At 41.4% G+C, this 22,162-nt stretch overlaps 1 protein-coding gene across 1 annotated transcript; it reads left to right on the forward strand.

Annotated features, from left to right (window-relative positions):
• Positions 1-1,943: 1,943 nt before the first annotated feature.
• On the forward strand, positions 1,944-21,342 carry LOC137646002 (mucin-2-like). Its single transcript, XM_068379136.1, has 6 exons — positions 1,944-2,328; positions 4,720-5,139; positions 7,783-9,695; positions 14,739-15,200; positions 16,974-18,920; positions 21,268-21,342. The coding sequence occupies exons 1-6, from the start codon at positions 1,944-1,946 to the stop codon at positions 21,340-21,342; spliced, it is 5,202 nt and encodes a 1,733-aa protein (XP_068235237.1).
• Positions 21,343-22,162: the final 820 nt, after the last annotated feature.

Below are 22,162 nucleotides of genomic sequence, written 5' to 3' on the forward strand. Positions count from 1 at the left end.
TTGAGATACTGCCGCCAGAGAATTATTGGGTTCTTTGACTGCCCAGACAGTACTACATTGGGTCCCTTTCTCTGGTTACGGCTCATTTCATCTTTGCTGATACATACACAAAATAGTCTGGCCTATTCTTTATATATTCTCCTCTTTCCTGATACACTTGACAACACTAAAATTACCAAACAATTCTTCTTCCCTAAAGAGGATAACTACTGCACTGAAATTGTTCAATATCTACTTTCCTTCTTTTCTAGTCTTGGGTAGTGCCATAGCCTCTGTACCATGGTCTTCCACTGTCTTTGGTTAGAGATCTCTTGCTTAAGGGTACATTCGGGCACACTATTCCATCTCATTTTTCTTCCTTTTGTTATTTTGAAGTTTTTATAGGTTATAAATGAAAGTTTTTATAGCTTAAGTTTTTATAGCTTATAACTGAAAGTTTTTATAGCTTATAAATGAAAGATTTTATAGCTTATAAATGAAAGTTTTCTAGCTTATAAGTGAAAGATTTACTTTAATGTTATTATTGTTCTTAAAATTCTCTTCTAGTTTTTCCTTATTTCCTTTCCTCACTGGGCTATTTTCCCTGTTGGAGCCCTTGGGCTTGTAGCATCCTGCTTTTCCAACTAGGGTTGTAGCTAAGCAAATAATAATAATAATAATAATAATAATAATAATAATAATAATAATAATAATAATAATAAAGATACAAGCCAGGAGCTGCCAGAAGGAGTGTTCCGATTCTTTCCACAAAATCATCTACCTCCAAGATCTCATTCATAGGAGCCTGAGGTAGGATCTTCTGTCCGCCTCCAGTCTCCGAGCCTCCCTTGCCCAAGCGTTCTTAAGAACTGTTTTTGAGTCTCGCGACTCTCTCCAAGGAGGAAGGCTTTGGAAAAGCCTGCAGTTCCTTAAACACTCTAGTCTCAGGGATAGCGGATTGTTCCTCTGCCAGTGGTTTGAACTCTGGACTTTGGTCCTGAGGAACAATTTCAATCAGTTGAGGCTGAAAGGGATGGATGAAGATCTCCTAGGGCGAGCCAAGATCCCTGCTTGTGTGGGGTTGGGTGAGGTCTCCATGAGGCAGAGTGCCACGTTTCATCCTCATCTGTTTAGTGGTCAAAATGTCCCCTGCACGAACAAGGGTTAGAGGGAATCGCTCAAACGGTTGTCCCAAAGAAGAGGGCACCCTTTCCTAGGCACTGGTTCTGGATAGAGAAGACAGCTGTGCTTTGGAATCTGTATTGTCATGGGCAGATTTCCTCCTGGGGTCAGAAGGGCCACCTAAGAGAGACTTCCCGGATGCCAAACTCTCCAATGAAATCAAAGGAGGGTACTTGGTCTGAACCTGCTGAGGTGGGGCTGGAGGAACCAAGCCCAACAAGGACTTTTGGAGGTCACCCGAGAGTGTAGTACCACAAAGGAAGCTTGCCTTCATTTGGTAAGTCCAGTTTCCTTCAGGAGTTCGGGAGGGAGAGAACACCTCTTAGTGAGATAGCGTTTGGGTGTCTGAGAGCCTTAGTAGACAGTCTTTGGGGCATGAGGAGTTTCTCTTTAGATGGTCTAAGAGGCCAATCGGGAGGGATGGGAATGTCCATGAACCTATTGGAAGGTTACTTGAACCTTTCAGGGAAGAGAATTGGCCTACCGCTGGAAGTAACTTCTATGGAGGTCGTTGGCGTAAGTGTTGGGTCCACAATCGCTCATGAATTTGGGACCTCAGAGCGTGAATTATACACGGGATTGTGGAATCACAAGATTTACATGTGGAATCATGAGATTCACGCGTCAACGAGCGTGATTCACGAGGAGAAACGCCCGTTTCACGGAAAGGAGGAGGCCCTAAGGGCTCCTATGGCACAGGAGGACCACTGACGCTAATTAGAGACGAAGGTGGGAGCCTTGGGACCGAGGCAATTTGAAACTTTGGTGAATGTTGCATCGCGATGGAACGTGTTGGTGAGTGCCGTGTGGATAATAGCTTCGCTAAAGCAACCCAGGCCGTGAAGGGCGCTGAGAGTAGCCTAACAGGATGCTTCCTAAAGAAGTTAGTGGGGAGTCCTTGTCCAGTTGTAGGTCATTATGGAAAGTGTCGAGCTGTAGAGTGTCACGTACATGTTGAGCGTGACTGCCTACGTCTTACTCGTGAAGAGGAACGCCTAGGTCATGATCGTGACCGTTCAATCCGTAATCTTGAGCATCTTACTTGTGATCATGAACATCATGCTCATGATCATGATCGTCTTGTTTGTAACTGTGAGCGCCTAGAACGCCCTGAGTATTTTTCTCGCGATCATGAGAGTCGTCTTTATGAACATGAGTTTCACCCTTGTAAGTGTGATCGTTGCCTTTATGATCATGAGCATTGCTCCCCCAATCGTGAGCATCGCCATCGTGATCGGGAGCATTGAGATCGCGAACGCATATGTCCAAACCTCGATCTAGAGCATTTAACTCGTGATTGTGAGCGTTTAGCATATTATTATGAGCTTTTAGCTCAAGAGTTAGGCCGCCTTCTAGATGAAGAGTGCCAAGAACGTAATAACCTTCGGTCTAGTGAGCATGAGGCTTTAGAGTAACATCGCCTTCTAGATGAAGAGCGCCAAGACCGTGATAACCTTCGGTCTCGTGAGCATGAAGCTCTAGAGATAAAACGCCTTCACGAAGAAGAGCGCCGAGATCATGATGACCTGCGATCTCATATATGATCTTCGGATCATCATGAACGACGTCCTGACAAAGATCATCCAGAAGAATGAGAAGATGGAGTGTCTCATCCTTGCGATCGGCGAGCAGATGGAATGCTCGCTCCTTGAAGATCATCTACGTCTGCAGCAGGCAGGAGGTTAGCACTCAAGCTGGAACTATTCCTGTGAGGAGAAAGAAAAGGCAGTGGGTTAGGTGACGAAGATGTCCCAGGATGACGAGAGGTTCGTCAGGAGGCCGTTGGAGGGGCGAACGGGAGCAATCGCCTCGTCCGAGCGTGGAAGGGCCTGGAGAGGGAGAAAGATGGACCTCGCAAACGTCCAGACCAAAGGAAGTAGATGCCACCGGCGAAGAGTCCTTCCTAGCACCACGCTGAAGGAGTTGCAGCACCGCTTCCTTCGATGGGGAACAGAAACCACCAGAGATGGCCACACCTGCAACACATCTGCAAGTGAAAATGGCTCCCCAGTGTCTGGAGGGGAAGTTGCTTCACTAAGGGGAGCAACCCCCTACCCAGTATTCCTAGCTTGCCAAGGAGTTAGTTGTCTGCGCTCTTACTTGATCGCCCAAAGGAGGAAAGCAAGCAAGCAGGAGCTTCGGGAAGAGATCTAGGCGTATGCGAATTTGAAGCTCGCTGTGTTTTAAGCCCACTGGAAGACCCTGGGGGAGAAAGATCACACTTAGCTTTCCTCTTCCTGCAACGTCTAAATCTCTCCCACTGGGAGGCAGGCCACTCCTTGTACACATCACAGGCTGAGCCCTGCTCACAGCAACGCCCCCTGCAGATTGGGCACATGGAGTGCAGACCGGGCTCCACCAACGACATGAAGGTGCCATAAGGGCGACCCTCGCATCTGGGATAAGTCCGCATGGGATCGTCAAGAAAGAAGCGCAGTCACACCTAAAAAGAAAAAGATGAGTGTAAAAGCAAGTCTGTTAATATGGCTAAGCCTTGAGGAGGAGAGAGCGGGGACATCTGATCTCTACCAGCCAAAAGAAAAGTGACGTGGTTCACTGATCAGTGAGCAGATATGGGCTTCTGGGTACCCCCTAGCCACCCCCTACCTACCCACTACAGCGGTTAGGTAGGGTTGCCACCTCAAATTTCAAGTCTAATGGCTACCTTCCAGCTTTGCCGAAAGAATATCCACATAAATAGCATAAGGTTTGTTAGTGTGGGAACAAACTCTATTTCCATTTCACCAAGGAAAACTGGCATAGATTTTTTTACTTATGTTTACTAGGATTTCTCCTGCTTAGTTCTTCACTATTTTCTTTTCTCGTTTATTTTTTCCTTTGTAAGGAAGGAAAGTCGCTCCAAAACCATAAAAGCTTAAAACTACTGACCATGATGGCTACAACGAATTACTGTCAGCTGTCATTTGAAAAATTACTCTTTGTTTTCAGTCTGCTTTTCTTTTAGTTTTTATGTTAATGGTCACTTTTTATTTTGTTTAGAAAGTATTCACCATACAAAAACATGCTGAGAGGGATACTACAAGTAGTTTAATGGTATGGGGTGAATGTACTTCGTTGAGACAGGCGTAAACTTTCTTATTACCTATCAAATCAATCTTTTATGAGGAAAATGTTTATCTTTGTCTGAAATATTTTATGGAGACAGTTTAACAATTTATGAAATATTATGAATCAGTGCTGCCTTGCTAAGGGTGAAGATAGTTGGGATGCAATAGCGGGTTGAGACCTAGTCTTACAGTAAGCTAAGAATACGGCAGTCAAAAGATACGGCTCCTAGGTTAGGTTACGTAGGGGAACTTTAGGTTAGGTTGTGTTCTTGTGTTTGTTTCCGTATTTGTTTTTTCAGTCAAAACATTTGAAATTTTACACCTGGTCTTGTCCCAATCCACCTTAATTACACTAATGTTAAAATATATTCAATGAAGAGTTTAAATGCACCTATGTAATAATGTCTATTTTTCTAACTTTTCAAAACTCATATCATTGTGAATCTCCTTGTGTTTGATCATATAATCACTTGTTTCCTTAAATCACCAGCAGAGAGAAAGCTTATTCAAACCATCAAGGAGGCAGTTGGAACGATCAATACACTGACAACTCTGTTGAAGCAGAGAAACAGCCCAGGAGGTCGAAAACGGCGTACCTTGGACTATGGATTAGATGTGATTGACAACGAGACCATATACATCTCCCCTTACTGCGGAGTGAACAGCTCTCTAACAGATACTCCAACCAACTTCGTTGACATCATGGGGCACTACTTCCTATCTGTGACTGAAAGTAGCGATCCTGCTGAGGTTGAGTGTATGACCTACTTGCTCGTGGAATTTGTGGGTCTCGTAGAGACTGGGGTAGTCAGCATTGAACAAGACCAAATACAGTCACTAGAGAACGTCATAAATGAAGCTAATAACTATGTGCTCCTACTTATTTATGGACTGAACGCAACATCAACAAGTAAGGAAATCTATTTATGTAGTGTAGTTGTTTACAGTAACTGTTAGGAGTAACAGAATGCTGTAATGAAGTATGTTTCTACATAGATAATGATACTGTTAATAAAGATGAAAATAAATTAAAGAAAATAATTATTATCTTAAGGATTATTTAATGGGCTATTGTTTTCCTATTCAATTCCCAAGTATTACTACCCTACAAATATGAAGATATGAGTCTCTGGAAGTAGAATAAATCTTATTGTGTTGAAGTTCATTGATTCGTATAGGCTAATATAACATAGAGGCATAATGTCTATAATTTGAGCATGCACATTACTTTACTTGAAATTCGAGCTTTATATAAATACACAGACACATACATGTATATATCACACACACACACACACACACACACACACATATATATATATATATATATATATATATATATATATATATATATATATACTAAAATACCATACAATTTAGAATGGCATGTCCTAAATAGTCACCTATAGATCCATGTTGGTTTTAGTGGTAAACATTTATTGTGGTATAAAAGAAAATAAGACCTACAAACAAAACATTGTACTTCTTATTGGACATAGGCCTACATGATATGACATTCAGTCAGGTTGTTAGTTAGTCTGATTGCCAAATAATTCAGTCCTTTTGGTATATAAATGTTGCTTGTTACTGAAATCAGCCACCCTTTTCTTAGCTTTGTTCTCCCCCCATGAGACTAAAGACTTTAGCTATGGTAAGCAGCTCTTCTAGGAGAAGGACACTACAAAATCAAACCATTGTTCTCTAGTCTTGATAGTGCCATAGCCTCTGTACCACAATGGCCTTCCACTTCCTTGGATGAGAGTTATCTTGCTTGAGGGTACACTTGGGGACGCTGTTCTATCTTATTTTTCTTACTCTTGTTTGTTTTGAAGTTTTTATAGTTTATATATAAAAGAACTAATTTAATGTTGTTACTGTTCTTAACATATTTTATTTTGATTATTTATTACTACTGTAGTTTATCTATTTCCTTATTTCCTTTCCTCACTGGGCTATTTTTCCCTATTGGAGCACTAGCCTTATAGCATCTTGCTTTTCCAAATATGGTTGTAGCTTGCTTTTAGTAATAATGATAGTGTGTAAGTTGACAAATGTGGATTCTGTTGGTACTTATTGCTATAAAGTATGTGTATGCTTAATAATGTAGTTCTCAAACATAATTTTCTCTCTTCACCCGAACACACAAATCTACATACACGCATGAACATGATCAAACTGATTACACATTAAGAAGAAATTATCTCTTTCTCTTTCTATACCCACGTACGTAAACTTGATAAGTCCCACGAGATATAAGCATGATAGCTACAACATTTATTGCACTTTCTGTCACTTAAGTGAGTTTATAAAGCACATTCTCCGGGTTGTGGTACATTCTGGATGAATTGAAACTAGGCAGGAAGGATGATATAGATTTGTTCTTGTGTCTCTAAGGTGTAATATATAATTGAACCTAAATGTTTGGTCTGAAGAAAGTTGTCAATGAAAGTTATTTTCCGGATACATACTACTATTATGAATGTTGAGAAGAAAAGGGTCTTTTTTCCAGTTATTAATTCCTTAATATAGGAAGAAATTCCTGATAATGTATTTTGCCAGACTTTCTGATATTAAGATAAGGTTGCTCTATTTGTCCATAATATCAGATATTTTCCTTTGGATTAATTTTGCCAAACTTACTAAGACTCAAAATACTACTTTACCAATTGGATTCGTCCAATAAGTCAACCATTTTACTAAAAATAAAAGTACTCCCTTTTAATCTAAATACTCGGGAACAAAATTTGAGTTGCTTCACTTATACATATGAATCATCTCTCGAGAAGATAAATATATCTCGTATCTTATAGAGATTAATAATTCCTTTAAGGTATGTTTTCTCAATCAAATACCTCCTCCTTTATTTGCACCATGTGACACTTGTTCTATTTCTTTCATTTACCAATTAAAAATGTATGAGTTCCAATCCAAACACTGAAGTATCCTCAGCTGATTCTTCGTGCCACCTAACTTTAAACTAGAAACACTCACATCACAGATTCACTACATCAGTAAAATTCAGGACTATGAACTAACAATGGCATAATAATATCACTAAATTGAATAGAATATTTAACATAACTATCTCTTAAGGAATTGAGTGAATGCAGGTTTGGTATTCCCACATTCACACATAAAGAATAACTTCTTTCTTACATATTAACCATCAAGTTACCATAAACTGATGGTTGTAATGCTCACGCATCACACTTCACTAAATTATTTGCATCAAATGTTTCAAAGGGCTCCAATGATTTCGCAAATCTATGTCTGGTAGCATTTTCTGCGGTTAGATCACCTAGTCTCATAATGTATGCCATTCTTTATTAGTCTATCGGTGATTCAGGACAAAATTTTCTCTATTTAGTTGGAAGATCCTATCACCTTACTGCAATAATACATATTCATAAATACTGATCACGTGGTTCCCCAAATTTTTCAGAAACCTTTTCCAAACTCTCTAAAATTACCCACCAAGATCAGACTAAATAAAAATGGCAAATAAAATGAGAATTCGTGAAAATAAGTGTGTAATAACATTTTTTCTTTACAGCGACAACAACGCAGGTTTCAACAACGACCACCACATTGAACACAACGACTCCACCTCATACCACAACAACTGCTAATCAAACAACAACACCTTCAGCTCCAACAACAACAACTCCATCTCCAACCACAACAACTCTATCTCCAACCACATCAACTCAATCTACAACCACAACAACTCCAGCCCCAACCACAACAACTCCAGCCCCAACCACAACAACTCCATCTCCAACCACAACAACTCCATCTCAAAACACAACAACTCCATCTCCAACCACAACAACTCCAGCTCCAACTACAACAACTCAATATCCAACAACAACAACTCCATCTCAAAACACAACAACTCCATCTCCAACCACGTCAACTCCATCTTCAACCACAAACCCTCCAGCTCCCACCACAACAACTCAATATCCAACAACAACAACTCCATCTCAAAACACAACAACTCCATCTCCAACCACAACAACTCCATCTTCAACCACAACAACTCCAGCTCCAACCACAACAACTCAATATCCAACAATAACAACTCCATCTCAAAACACAACAACTCCAGCCCCAACCACAACAACTCCATCTCCAACCACAACAACTCCAGCTCCAACTACAACAACTCAATATCCAACAACAACAACTCCATCTCAAAACACAACAACTCCATCTCCAACCACGTCAACTCCATCTTCAACCACAACAACTCCAGCTCCAACCACAACAACTCAATATCCAACAACAACAACTCCATCTCAAAACACAACAACTCCATCTCCAACCACAACAACTCCATCTTCAACCACAACAACTCCAGCTCCAACCACAACAACTCAATATCCAACAACAACAACTCCAGCTTCAACCACAACAACTCAATATCCAACAACGACAACTCCATCTCAAAACACAACAACTCCAGCTCCCACCACAACAACTCCAGCTTCAACCACAACAACTCAATATCCAACAACGACAACTCCATCTCCAACCACAACAACTTCAGCTCCAACAACAACAACTCCAGCTCCAACAACAACAACTCCATCTCAAAACACAACAACTCCAGCTCCCACCACAACAACTCCAGCTTCAACCACAACAACTCAATATCCAACAACGCCAACTCCATCTCAAAACACAACAACTCCAGCTCCCACCACAACAACTCCAGCTTCAACCACAACAACTCAATATCCAACAACGACAACTCCATCTCAAAACACAACAACTCCATCTCCAACCACAACAACTCCAGCTCCAACCACAACAACTCAATATCCAACAACAACAACTCCATCTCTAACCACAACAACTTCAGCTCCAACCACAACAACTCCAGCTCCAAAAACGACAACTCCATCTCAAAACACAACAGCTCCATCTCCAACCACGTCAACTCCATCTCCAACCACAACAACTCCAGCTTCAACCACAACAACTCAATATCCAACAACAACAACAACTCCATCTCAAACAACAACAACTACAGCTCCAACCACAACAACTCCAGCTCCATCCACAACAACTCAATATCCAACAACAACAACTCCATCTCAAAACACAACAACTCCAGCTCCAACCACATCAACTCAATATCCAACAACAACAACTCCAACAACTCCATCTCAAAACACAACAACTCCATCTCCAACCACGTCAACTCCATCTCCAACCACGTCAACTCCATCTCCAACCACAACAACTCAATATCTAACAACAACCACTCCATCTCAAAACACAACAACTTCAGCTCCAATCACAACAACTCCAGCTCCAACAACAACAACTCCATCTCAAAACACAACAACTCCATCTCCAACCACGTCAACTCCATCTACAACCACAACAACTCCAGCTCCAACCACAAAAACTCAATATCCAACAACAACAACTCCATCTCCAACCACAACAACTCCAGCCCCAACCACAACAACTCAATATCCAACAACAACAACTCCATCTCAAAACACAACAACTCCAGCTCCAACCACAACAACTCCAGCTCCAACCACAACAACTCAATATCCAACAACAACAACTCCATCTCCAACCACAACAACTCAATATCCAACCACAACAACTCCAGCTCAAACCACAACAACTCAATATCCAACAACAACAACTCCATCTCAAAACACAACAACTCCATCTCCAACCACAACAACTCCAGCTCCAACCACAACAACTCAATATCCAACAACAACAACTCCAGCTCCAACCACAACAACTCAATATCCAACAACAACAACTCAGTCTCAAAACACAACAACTCAATATCCAACAACAACTCCAGCTCCAACCACAACAACTCAATATCCAACAACAACAACTCCATCTCAAAACACAACAACTCCATCTCCAACCACAACAACTCTAGCTCCAACCGCAACAACTCAATATCCAACAACAACAACTCAATATCCAACAACAACAACTCCATCTCAAAACACAACAATTCCATCTCCAACCACAACAACTCCAGCTCCAACTACAACAACTCAATATCCAACAACAACAACTCCACCTCAAAACACAACAACTCCATCTCCAACCACAACAACTCAATATCCAACAACAACAACTCCATCTCAAAACACAACAACTCCAGCTCCAACCACAACAACTCTAGCTCCAACCACAACAACTCAATATCCAACAACAACAACTCCATCTCAAAACACAACAACTCCAGCTCCAACCACAACAACTCCATCTCCAACAACAACTCCATCTCAAAACACAACAACTCCATCTCCAACCACAACAACTCTAGCTCCAACCACAACAACTCAATATCCAACAACAACAACTCCATCTCATAATACAACAACTCCATCTCCAACCACAACAACTCTAGCTCCAACCACAACAACTCAATATCCAACAACAACTCCATCTCAAAACACAACAACTCCATCTCCAACCACAACAACTCAGTCTCCAACAACAATAACTCCATCTCAAAACACAACAACTCCATCTCCAACCACAACAACTCTAGTTCCAACCTCAACAACTCAATATCCAACAACAACTCCATCTCAAAACACAACAACTCCATCTCTAACCACAACAACTCAATCTCCAACCACAACAACTCAATCTCCAACCACAATAACTCTATCACCAAACACCACAACTCCAGCTCCAACCACAACAACTCAGTCTCCAACCACAACAACTTTATCTCCAACCACAACAACTCAGCCTCCAACCACAACAACTTTATCTCCAACCACAACAACTCAGTCTCCAACCACAACAACTTTATTTCAAACCACAACAACTTTATCTCCAATCAAAACAACTCTATCACCAAACACCACAACTCTAGCTCCAACCACAACAATTCAATATCCAACAACAACAACTCCATCTCAAAACACAACAACTCCAGCTCCAACCACAACAACTTTATCTCCAACCACAACAACTCAGTCTCCAACCACAACAACTTTATCTCCAACCACAACAACTCTATCACCAAACACCACAACTCTAGCTCCAACCACAACAACTCAATATCCAACAACAATAACTTTATCTCCAACCACAACAACTATGTCTCCAACCACAACAACTCAGTCTTCAACCACAACAACTTTATCTCCAACCACAACAACTCAGTCTCCAACCACAACAACTTTATCTCCAACCACAACAACTCAGTCTCCAACCACAACAACTTTATCTCCAACCACAACAACTCTATCTCCAAACACCACAACTCTAGCTCCAACCACAACAACTCGATATCCAACAACAACAACTCCATCTCAAAACACAACAACTCCAGCTCCAACCACAACAACTTTATCTCCAACCACAACAACTCAGTCTCCAACCACAACTTTATCTCCAACAACAACAACTCAGTCTCCAACCACAACAACTTTATCTCCAACCACAACAACTCTATCACCAAACACCACAACTCTAGCTCCAACCACAACAACTCAATATCCAACAACAACAACTCCACCTCAAAACACAACTCCAGCTCCAACCACAACAACTCCAACTCCAACCACAACAACTCAATATCCAACAACAACAACTCCATCTCAAAACACAACAACTCCAGCTCCAACCACAACAACTCAGTCTCCAACAACAACAACTCAATATCCAACAACAACTACTCCAGCTCCAACCACAACAACTCCAGCTCAAACCACAACAACTCAATATCCAACAACAACAACTTCATCTCAAAACACAACAACTCCATCTCCAACCACAACAACTCCATCTTCAACCACAACAACTCCAGCTCCAACCACAACAACTAAATATCCAACAACAACAACTCCATCTCAAAACACAACAACTCCATCTCCAACCACAACAACTCTAGCTCCAACCACAACAACTCAATATCCAACAACAACAACTCCATCTCTAAACACAACAACTCCAGCTCCAACCACAAAAACTCCAGCTCCAACCACAACAACTACAGCTCCAACCACAACAACTCAATATCCAACAACGACAACTCCATCTCAAAACACAACAACTCCATCTCCAACCACGTCAACTCCAGCTCCAACCACAACAACTCAATATCCAACAACAACAACTCCATCTCAAAACACAACTCCAGCTCCAACCACAACAACTCAATATCCAACCACAACAACTCCATCTCAAAACACAACAACTCCATCTCCAACCACAACAACTCCATCTTCAACCACAACAACTCCAGCTCCAACCACAACAACGAAATATCCAACAACAACAACGAAATATCCAACAACAACAACTCCATCTCAAAACACAACAACTCCATATCCAACCACAACAACTCCAGCTCCAACCACAACAATTCAATATCCAACAACAACAACCCCATCTCAAAACACAACAACTCCAGCTCAAACCACAACAACTCAATATCCAACCACAACTCAATATCCAACAACAACAACTCCATCTCAAAACACAACAACTCCATCTCAAAACACAACAACTCCATCTTCAACCACAACAACTCCGGCTCCAACCACAACAACTCAATATCCAACAACAACAACTCCATCTCAAAACACAACAACTCCATCTCCAACCACAATAACTCAAGCTCCAACCACAACAACTCAATATCCAACAACAACAACTCCATCTCAAAACACAACAACTCCATCTCCAACCACAACTCTAGCTCCAACCACAACAACTCAATATCCAACAACAACAACTCCATCTCAAAACACAACAACTCCATCTCCAACCACAACAACTCTAGCTCCAACCACAACAACTCAATATCTAACAACAACAACTCCATCTCCAACCACAACAACTCCATCTCCAACCACAACAACTCTAGCTCCAACCACAACAACTCAATATCCAACAACAACTCCATCTCAAAACACAACAACGCCATCTCCAACCACAACAACTCCATCTCCAACCACAACAACTCCAGCTCCAACCACAACAACTCCATCTCCAACAACAACAACTCCATCTCCAACCACAACAACTCAATATCCAACAACAACAACTTTATCTCCAACCACAACAACTTTATCTCCAACCACAACAATTCTATCACCAAACACCACAACTCTAGCTCCAACCACAACAACTCAATATCCAACAACAACAACTCCATCTCAAAACACAACAACTCCAGCTCCAACCACAACAACTTTATCTCCAACCACAACAACTCAGTCTCCAACCACAACTTTATCTCCAACCACAACAACTCAGTCTCCAACCACAACAACTTTATCTCCAACCACAACAACTCTATCACCAAACACCACAACTCTAGCTCCAACCACAACAACTCAATATCCAACAACAACAACTCCATCTCAAAACACAACAACTCCATATCTAACCACAACAACTCAATCTCCAACCACAACAACTTTATCTCCAACCACAACAACTCTATCACCAAACACCACAACTCTAGCTCCAACCACAACAACTCAATATCCAACAACAACAACTCCATCTCAAAACACAACTCCAGCTCCAACCACAACAACTCAGTCTCCAACCACAACAACTTTATCTCCAACCACAACAACTTTATCTCCAACCACAACAACTCAATATCCAACAACAACAACTTTATCTCAAAACACAACAACTCCATCTCTAACCACAACAACTCAATCTCCAACCACAACAACTCAATATCCAACCACAACAACTCTATCACCAAACACCACAACTCTAGCTCCAACCACAACAACTCAATATCCAACAACAACAACTCCATCTCAAAACACAACAACTCCAGCTCCAACCACAACAACTCAGTCTCCAACCACAACAACTTTATCTCCAACCACAACAACTTTATCTCCAACCACAACAACTCAGTCTCCAACCACAACAACTTTATCTCCAACCACAACAACTCAGTCTCCAACCACAACAACTTTATCTCCAACCACAACAACTTTATCTCCAACCACAACAACTCTATCACCAAACACCACAACTCTAGCTCCAACCACAACAACTCAATATCCAACAACAACAACTCCATCTCAAAACACAACAACTCCAGCTCCAACCACAACAACTCAGTCTCCAACCACAACAACTTTATCTCCAACCACAACAACTCAGTCTCCAACCACAACAACTCAGTCTCCAACCACAACAACTATATCACCAAACACCACAACTCTAGCTCCAACCACAACAACTCAATATCCAACAACAACAACTCCATCTCAAAACACAACAACTCCAGCTCCAACCACAACAACTCAGTCTCCAACCACAACAACTTTAACTCCAACCACAACAACTTTATCTCCAACCACAACAACTCTATCACCAAACACCACAACTCTAGCTCCAACCACAACAACTCAATATCCAACAACAACAACTCCATCTCAAAACACAACAACTCCAGCTCCAACCACAACAACTCAGTCTCCAACCACAACAACTTTATCTCCAACCACAACAACTCAGTCTCCAACCACAACAACTTTATCTCTAACCACAACAACTCAGTCTCCAACCACAACAACTCAGTCTCCAACCACAACAACTTTATCTCAAACCACAACAACTCAGTCTCCAACCACAACAACTTTATCTCCAACCACAACTCAGTCTCCAACCACAACAACTTTATCTCCAACCACAACAACTCAGTCTCCAACCACAACAACTTTATCTCCAACCACAACAACTCAGTCTCCAACCACAACAACTATGTCTCCAACCACAACAACTCAGTCTCCAACCACAACAACTTTATCTCCAACCACAACAACTCAGTCTCCAACCACAACAACTTTATCTCCAACCACAACAACTCAGTCTCCAACCACAACAACTCTATCACCAAACACCACAACTCTAGCTCCAACCACAACAACTCAATATCCAACAACAACAACTCCATCTCAAAACACAACAACTCCAGCTCCAACCACAACAACTCAGTCTCCAACCACAACAACTTTATCTCCAACCACAACAACTCAGTCTCCAACCACAACAACTTTATCTCCAACCACAACAACTCTATCACCAAACACCACAACTCTAGCTCCAACCACAACAACTCAATATCCAACAACAACAACTCCATCTCAAAACACAACAACTCCAGCTCCCACCACAACAACTCTAGCTCCAACCACAACAACTCAATATCCAACAACAACAACTCCATCTCAAAACACAACAACTCCAGCTCCAACCACAACAACTCCATCTCCAACAACAACTCCATCTCAAAACACAACAACTCCATCTCCAACCACAACAACTCTAGCTCCAACCACAACAACTCAATATCCAACAACAACAACTCCATCTCATAATACAACAACTCCATCTCCAACCACAACAACTCTAGCTCCAACCACAACAACTCAATATCCAACAACAACTCCATCTCAAAACACAACAACTCCATCTCCAACCACAACAACTCAGTCTCCAACAACAATAACTCCATCTCAAAACACAACAACTCCATCTCCAACCACAACAACTCAATATCCAACAACAACTCCGTCTCAAAACACAACAACTCCATCTCTAACCACAACAACTCAATCTCCAACCACAACAACTCAATCTCCAACCACAATAACTCAATATCCAACAACAACAACTCAGCCTCCAACCACAACAACTTTATCTCCAACCACAACAACTCAGTCTCCAACCACAACAACTTTATCTCAAACCACAACAACTCAGCCTCCAACCACAACAACTTTATCTCCAACCACAACAACTCAGTCTCCAACCACAACAACTTTATCTCAAACCACAACAACTTTATCTCCAACCACAACAACTCTATCACCAAACACCACAACTCTAGCTCCAACCACAACAACTCAATATCCAACAACAACAACTCCATCTCAAAACACAACAACTCCAGCTCCAACCACAACAACTCAGTCTCCAACCACAACAACTTTATCTCCAACCACAACAACTCAGTCTCCAACCACAACAACTTTATCTCCAACCACAACAACTCAGTCTCCAACCACAACAACTTTATCTCCAACCACAACAACTCAGTCTCCAACCACAACAACTTTATCTCAAACCACAACAACTTTATCTCCAACCACAACAACTCTATCACCAAACACCACAACTCTAGCTCCAACCACAACAATTCAATATCCAACAACAACAACTCCATCTCAAAACACAACAACTCCAGCTCCAACCACAACAACTTTATCTCCAACCACAACAACTCAGTCTCCAACCACAACAACTTTATCTCCAACCACAACAACTCTATCACCAAACACCACAACTCTAGCTCCAACCACAACAACTCAATATCCAACAACAACAACTCCATCTCAAAACACAACAACTCCAGCTCCAACCACAACAACTCAGTCTCCAACCACAACAACTTTATCTCCAACCACAACAACTCAGTCTCCAACCACAACAACTTTATCTCCAACCACAACAACTCAGTCTCCAACCACAACAACTTTATCTCCAACCACAACAACTCTATCACCAAACACCACAACTCTAGCTCCAACCACAACAACTCGATATCCAACAACAACAACTCCATCTCAAAACACAACAACTCCAGCTCCAACCACAACAACTCAGTCTCCAACCACAACAACTTTATCTCCAACCACAACAACTCAGTCTCCAACCACAACTTTATCTCCAACCACAACAACTCAGTCTCCAACCACAACTTTATCTCCAACCACAACAACTCTATCACCAAACACCACAACTCTAGCTCCAACCACAACAACTCAATATCCAACAACAACAACTCCATCTCAAAACACAACAACTCCATCTCTAACCACAACAACTCAATCTCCAACCACAACAACTTTATCTCCAACCACAACAACTCTATCACCAAACATCACAACTCTAGCTCCAACCACAACAACTCAATATCCAAAAACAACAACTCAGTCTCCAACCACAACAACTCAGTCTCCAACCACAACAACTTTATCTCCAACCACAACAACTTTATCTCCAACCACAACAACTCTATCACCAAACACCACAACTCTAGCTCCAACCACAACAACTCAATATCCAACAACAACTTTATCTCAAAACACAACAACTCCATCTCTAACCACAACAACTCAATCTCCAACCACAACAACTCAATATCCAACCACAACAACTCTATCACCAAACACCACAACTCTAGCTCCAACCACAACAACTCAATATCCAACAACAACAACTCCATCTCAAAACACAACAACTCCAGCTCCAACCACAACAACTCAGTCTCCAACCACAACAACTTTATCTCCAACCACAACAACTCAGTCTCCAACCACAACAACTTTATCTCCAACCACAACAACTCAGTCTCCAACCACAACAACTTTATCTCCAACCACAACAACTTTATCTCCAACCACAACAACTCTAGCTCCAACCACAACAACTCAATATCCAACAACAACAACTCCATCTCAAAACACAACAACTCCAGCTCCAACCACAACAACTCAGTCTCCAACCACAACAACTTTATCTCCAACCACAACAACTCAGTCTCCAACCACAACAACTATATCACCAAACACCACAACTCTAGCTCCAACCACAACAACTCAATATCCAACAACAACAACTCCATCTCAAAACACAACAACTCCAGCTCCAACCACAACAACTCAGTCTCCAACCACAACAACTTTATCTCCAACCACAACAACTCAGTCTCCAACCACAACAACTTTATCTCCAACCACAACAACTCTATCACCAAACACCACAACTCTAGCTCCAACCACAAAAACTCAATATCCAACAACAACAACTCCATCTCAAAACACAACAACTCCAGCTCCAACCACAACAACTCAGTCTCCAACCACAACAACTTTATCTCCAACCACAACAACTCAGTCTCCAACCACAACAACTCAGTCTCCAACCACAACAACTTTATCTCCAACCACAACAACTCAGTCTCCAACCACAACAACTTTATCTCCAACCACAACAACTCAGTCTCCAACCACAACAACTTTATCTCCAACCACAACAACTCAGTCTCCAACCACAACAACTTTATCTCCAACCACAACAACTATGTCTCCAACCACAACAACTCAGTCTTCAACCACAACAACTTTATCTCCAACCACAACAACTCAGTCTCCAACCACAACAACTCAATCTCCAACCACAATAACTCTATCACCAAACACCACAACTCCAGCTCCAACCCCAACAACTCAGTCTCCAACCACAACAACTTTATCTCCAACCACAACAACTCAGCCTCCAACCACAACAACTTTATCTCCAACCACAACAACTCAGTCTCCAACCACAACAACTTTATCTCAAACCACAACAACTTTATCTCCAATCACAACAACTCTATCACCAAACACCACAACTCTAGCTCCAACCACAACAATTCAATATCCAACAACAACAACTCCATCTCAAAACACAACAACTCCAGCTCCAACCACAACAACTTTATCTCCAACCACAACAACTCAGTCTCCAACCACAACAACTTTATCTCCAACCACAACAACTCTATCACCAAACACCACAACTCTAGCTCCAACCACAACAACTCAATATCCAACAACAACAACTCCATCTCAAAACACAACAACTCCAGCTCCAACCACAACAACTCAGTCTCCAACCACAACAACTTTATCTCCAACCACAACAACTCAGTCTTCAACCACAACAACTTTATCTCCAACCACAACAACTCAGTCTCCAACCACAACAACTTTATCTCCAACCACAACAACTCTATCACCAAACACCACAACTCTAGCTCCAACCACAACAACTCGATATCCAACAACAACAACTCCATCTCAAAACACAACAACTCCAGCTCCAACCACAACAACTCAGTCTCCAACCACAACAAATTTATCTCCAACCACAACAACTCAGTCTCCAACCACAACTTTATCTCCAACCACAACAACTCAGTCTCCAACCACAACAACTTTATCTCCAACCACAACAACTCTATCACCAAACACCACAACTCTAGCTCCAACCACAACAACTCAATATCCAACAACAACAACTCCATCTCAAAACACAACAACTCCATCTCTAACCACAACAACTCAATCTCCAACCACAACAACTTTATCTCCAACCACAACAACTCTATCACCAAACACCACAACTCTAGCTCCAACCACAACAACTCAATATCCAAAAACAACAACTCCATCTCAAAACACAACAACTCAGTCTCCAACCACAACAACTCAGTCTCCAACCACAACAACTTTATCTCCAACCACAACAACTTTATCTCCAACCACAACAACTTTATCTCCAACCACAACAACTCTATCACCAAACACCACAACTCTAGCTCCAACCACAACAACTCAATATCCAACAACAACAACTTTATCTCAAAACACAACAACTCCATCTCTAACCACAACAACTCAATCTCCAACCACAACAACTCAATATCCAACCACAACAACTCTATCACCAAACACCACAACTCTAGCTCCAACCACAACAACTCAATATCCAACAACAACAACTCCATCTCAAAACACAACAACTCCAGCTCCAACCACAACAACTCAGTCTCCAACCACAACAACTTTATCTCCAACCACAACAACTCAGTCTCCAACCACAACAACTTTATCTCCAACCACAACAACTCAGTCTCCAACCACAACAACTTTATCTCCAACCACAACAACTCAGTCTCCAACCACAACAACTTTATCTCCAACCACAACAACTTTATCTCCAACCACAACAACTCTAGCTCCAACCACAACAACTCAATATCCAACAACAACAACTCCATCTCAAAACACAACAACTCCAGCTCCAACCACAACAACTCAGTCTCCAACCACAACAACTTTATCTCCAACCACAACAACTCAGTCTCCAACCACAACAACTATATCACCAAACACCACAACTCTAGCTCCAACCACAACAACTCAATATCCAACAACAACAACTCCATCTCAAAACACAACAACTCCAGCTCCAACCACAACAACTCAGTCTCCAACCACAACAACTTTATCTCCAACCACAACAACTCAGTCTCCAACCACAACAACTTTATCTCCAACCACAACAACTCTATCACCAAACACCACAACTCTAGCTCCAACCACAACAACTCAATATCCAACAACAACAACTCCATCTCAAAACACAACAACTCCAGCTCCAACCACAACAACTCAGTCTCCAACCACAACAACTTTATCTCCAACCACAACAACTCAGTCTCCAACCACAACAACTCAGTCTCCAACCACAACAACTTTATCTCGAACCACAACAACTCAGTCTCCAACCACAACAACTTTATCTCCAACCACAACAACTCAGTCTCCAACCACAACAACTTTATCTCCAACCACAACTATGTCTCCAACCACAACAACTCAGTCTTCAACCACAACAACTTTATCTCTAACCACAACAACTCAGTCTCCAACCACAACAACTTTATCTCCAACCACAACAACTCAGTCTCCAACCACAACAACTCTATCACCAAACACCACAACTCTAGCTCCAACCACAACAACTCAATATCCAACAACAACAACTCCATCTCAAAACACAACAACTCCAGCTCCAACCACAACAACTCAGTCTCCAACCACAACAACTTTATCTCCAACCACAACAACTCAGTCTCCAACCACAACAACTTTATCTCCAACCACAACAACTCAGTCTCCAACCACAACAACTCTATCACCAAACACCACAACTCTAGCTCCAACCACAACAACTCAATATCCAACAACAACAACTCCATCTCAAAACACAACAACTCCAGCTCCAACTACAACAACTTTATCTCCAACCACAACAACTTTAACTCCAACCACAACAACTCAGTCTCCAACCACAACAACTTTATCTCCAACCGCAACAACTCCAGCTCCAACCACAATAACTCTATCACCAAACACCACAACTCCAGCTCCAACCACAACAACTCAATCTCAAAACACAACAACTCCAGCTCCAACCACAAGAACTTCCTCTTCAACCATGACGACTCTACCTACAACATCAAAAACTCAAATTTCGTCAACCACTACTACAGAGGTTTTAACCACATCGTCTATAGCTCCAGTCACGACAACTTCAACTCAAACTACAACAACCACCACCATTGTACTGGGTAATTCTGTTCAAACATTTCACCCTATATTTGCTTCTCTCTTTACTGTTTCCCACATTTCATGGAAACCTATGTCACGTTCTTAACTTTCCTTATCAAATTTACAATTGTTCTTTTCCACAATTTTTCCCTCCATAATATCCAGCTTTCATCGTGTTTTGCTTAGATTATTATAATTTGCCCTAATTTCACTAATATTTTCTACGCAATATCAATGTTTCCAGTCCCCCAAATCACATTCCTGAATACTATACATTCTCTATACTTTCTATTTATAAGATTTACAGATACCTTTTAAATTCTTGAAAGCCTCCAAGGTTTTTGGATATGTCTGTTTTTAGGGGTATGTGGGGGAAAATAGAATGGATTCACAAAGGCTTCATTGTACTAAGTAGAGTTCTTACGTTTTTTATGGTTAGTAATCTTCTCTTTAGTTCGTTATTTTGCCTTTAAAATTGCTACTGATATTTTATACTGTTCTTTCGCATTTTCCCCGTGTGCTATTAGTCGAATTCCCTGATCCTTGCTTTGATTTTCTTGATGGTTTCAAATTCTAATCTGGTTACACTGCTTCAGAGAGTACATCTATTCCTTTTCTGGGAACAGATGCTTCCTCACTGAAATTAGAGGATCTCTATTGTTATTCATGACAACAGAAATATTTAATCATTGTACTCAATTCTTGCAATTT

Source organism: Palaemon carinicauda, chromosome 1, assembly GCF_036898095.1.
Source record: "Palaemon carinicauda isolate YSFRI2023 chromosome 1, ASM3689809v2, whole genome shotgun sequence".
NCBI lineage: Eukaryota > Metazoa > Arthropoda > Malacostraca > Decapoda > Palaemonidae > Palaemon > Palaemon carinicauda.

Coding starts and splice junctions, on each gene's coding strand:
- LOC137646002 (XM_068379136.1), top strand. CDS start 1,944: ATGGAACGTGTTGGTGAGTGCCGTGTGGATAATAGCTTCGCTAAAGCA. Junction 9,696..14,738: donor CTCCAACCACAACAACTCCA/GCCCCAACCACA, acceptor ACCACAACAACT/CAGTCTCCAACCACAACAAC. Junction 15,201..16,973: donor CTCAAAACACAACAACTCCA/GCTCCAACCACA, acceptor ACAACAACTCAG/TCTCCAACCACAACTTTATC.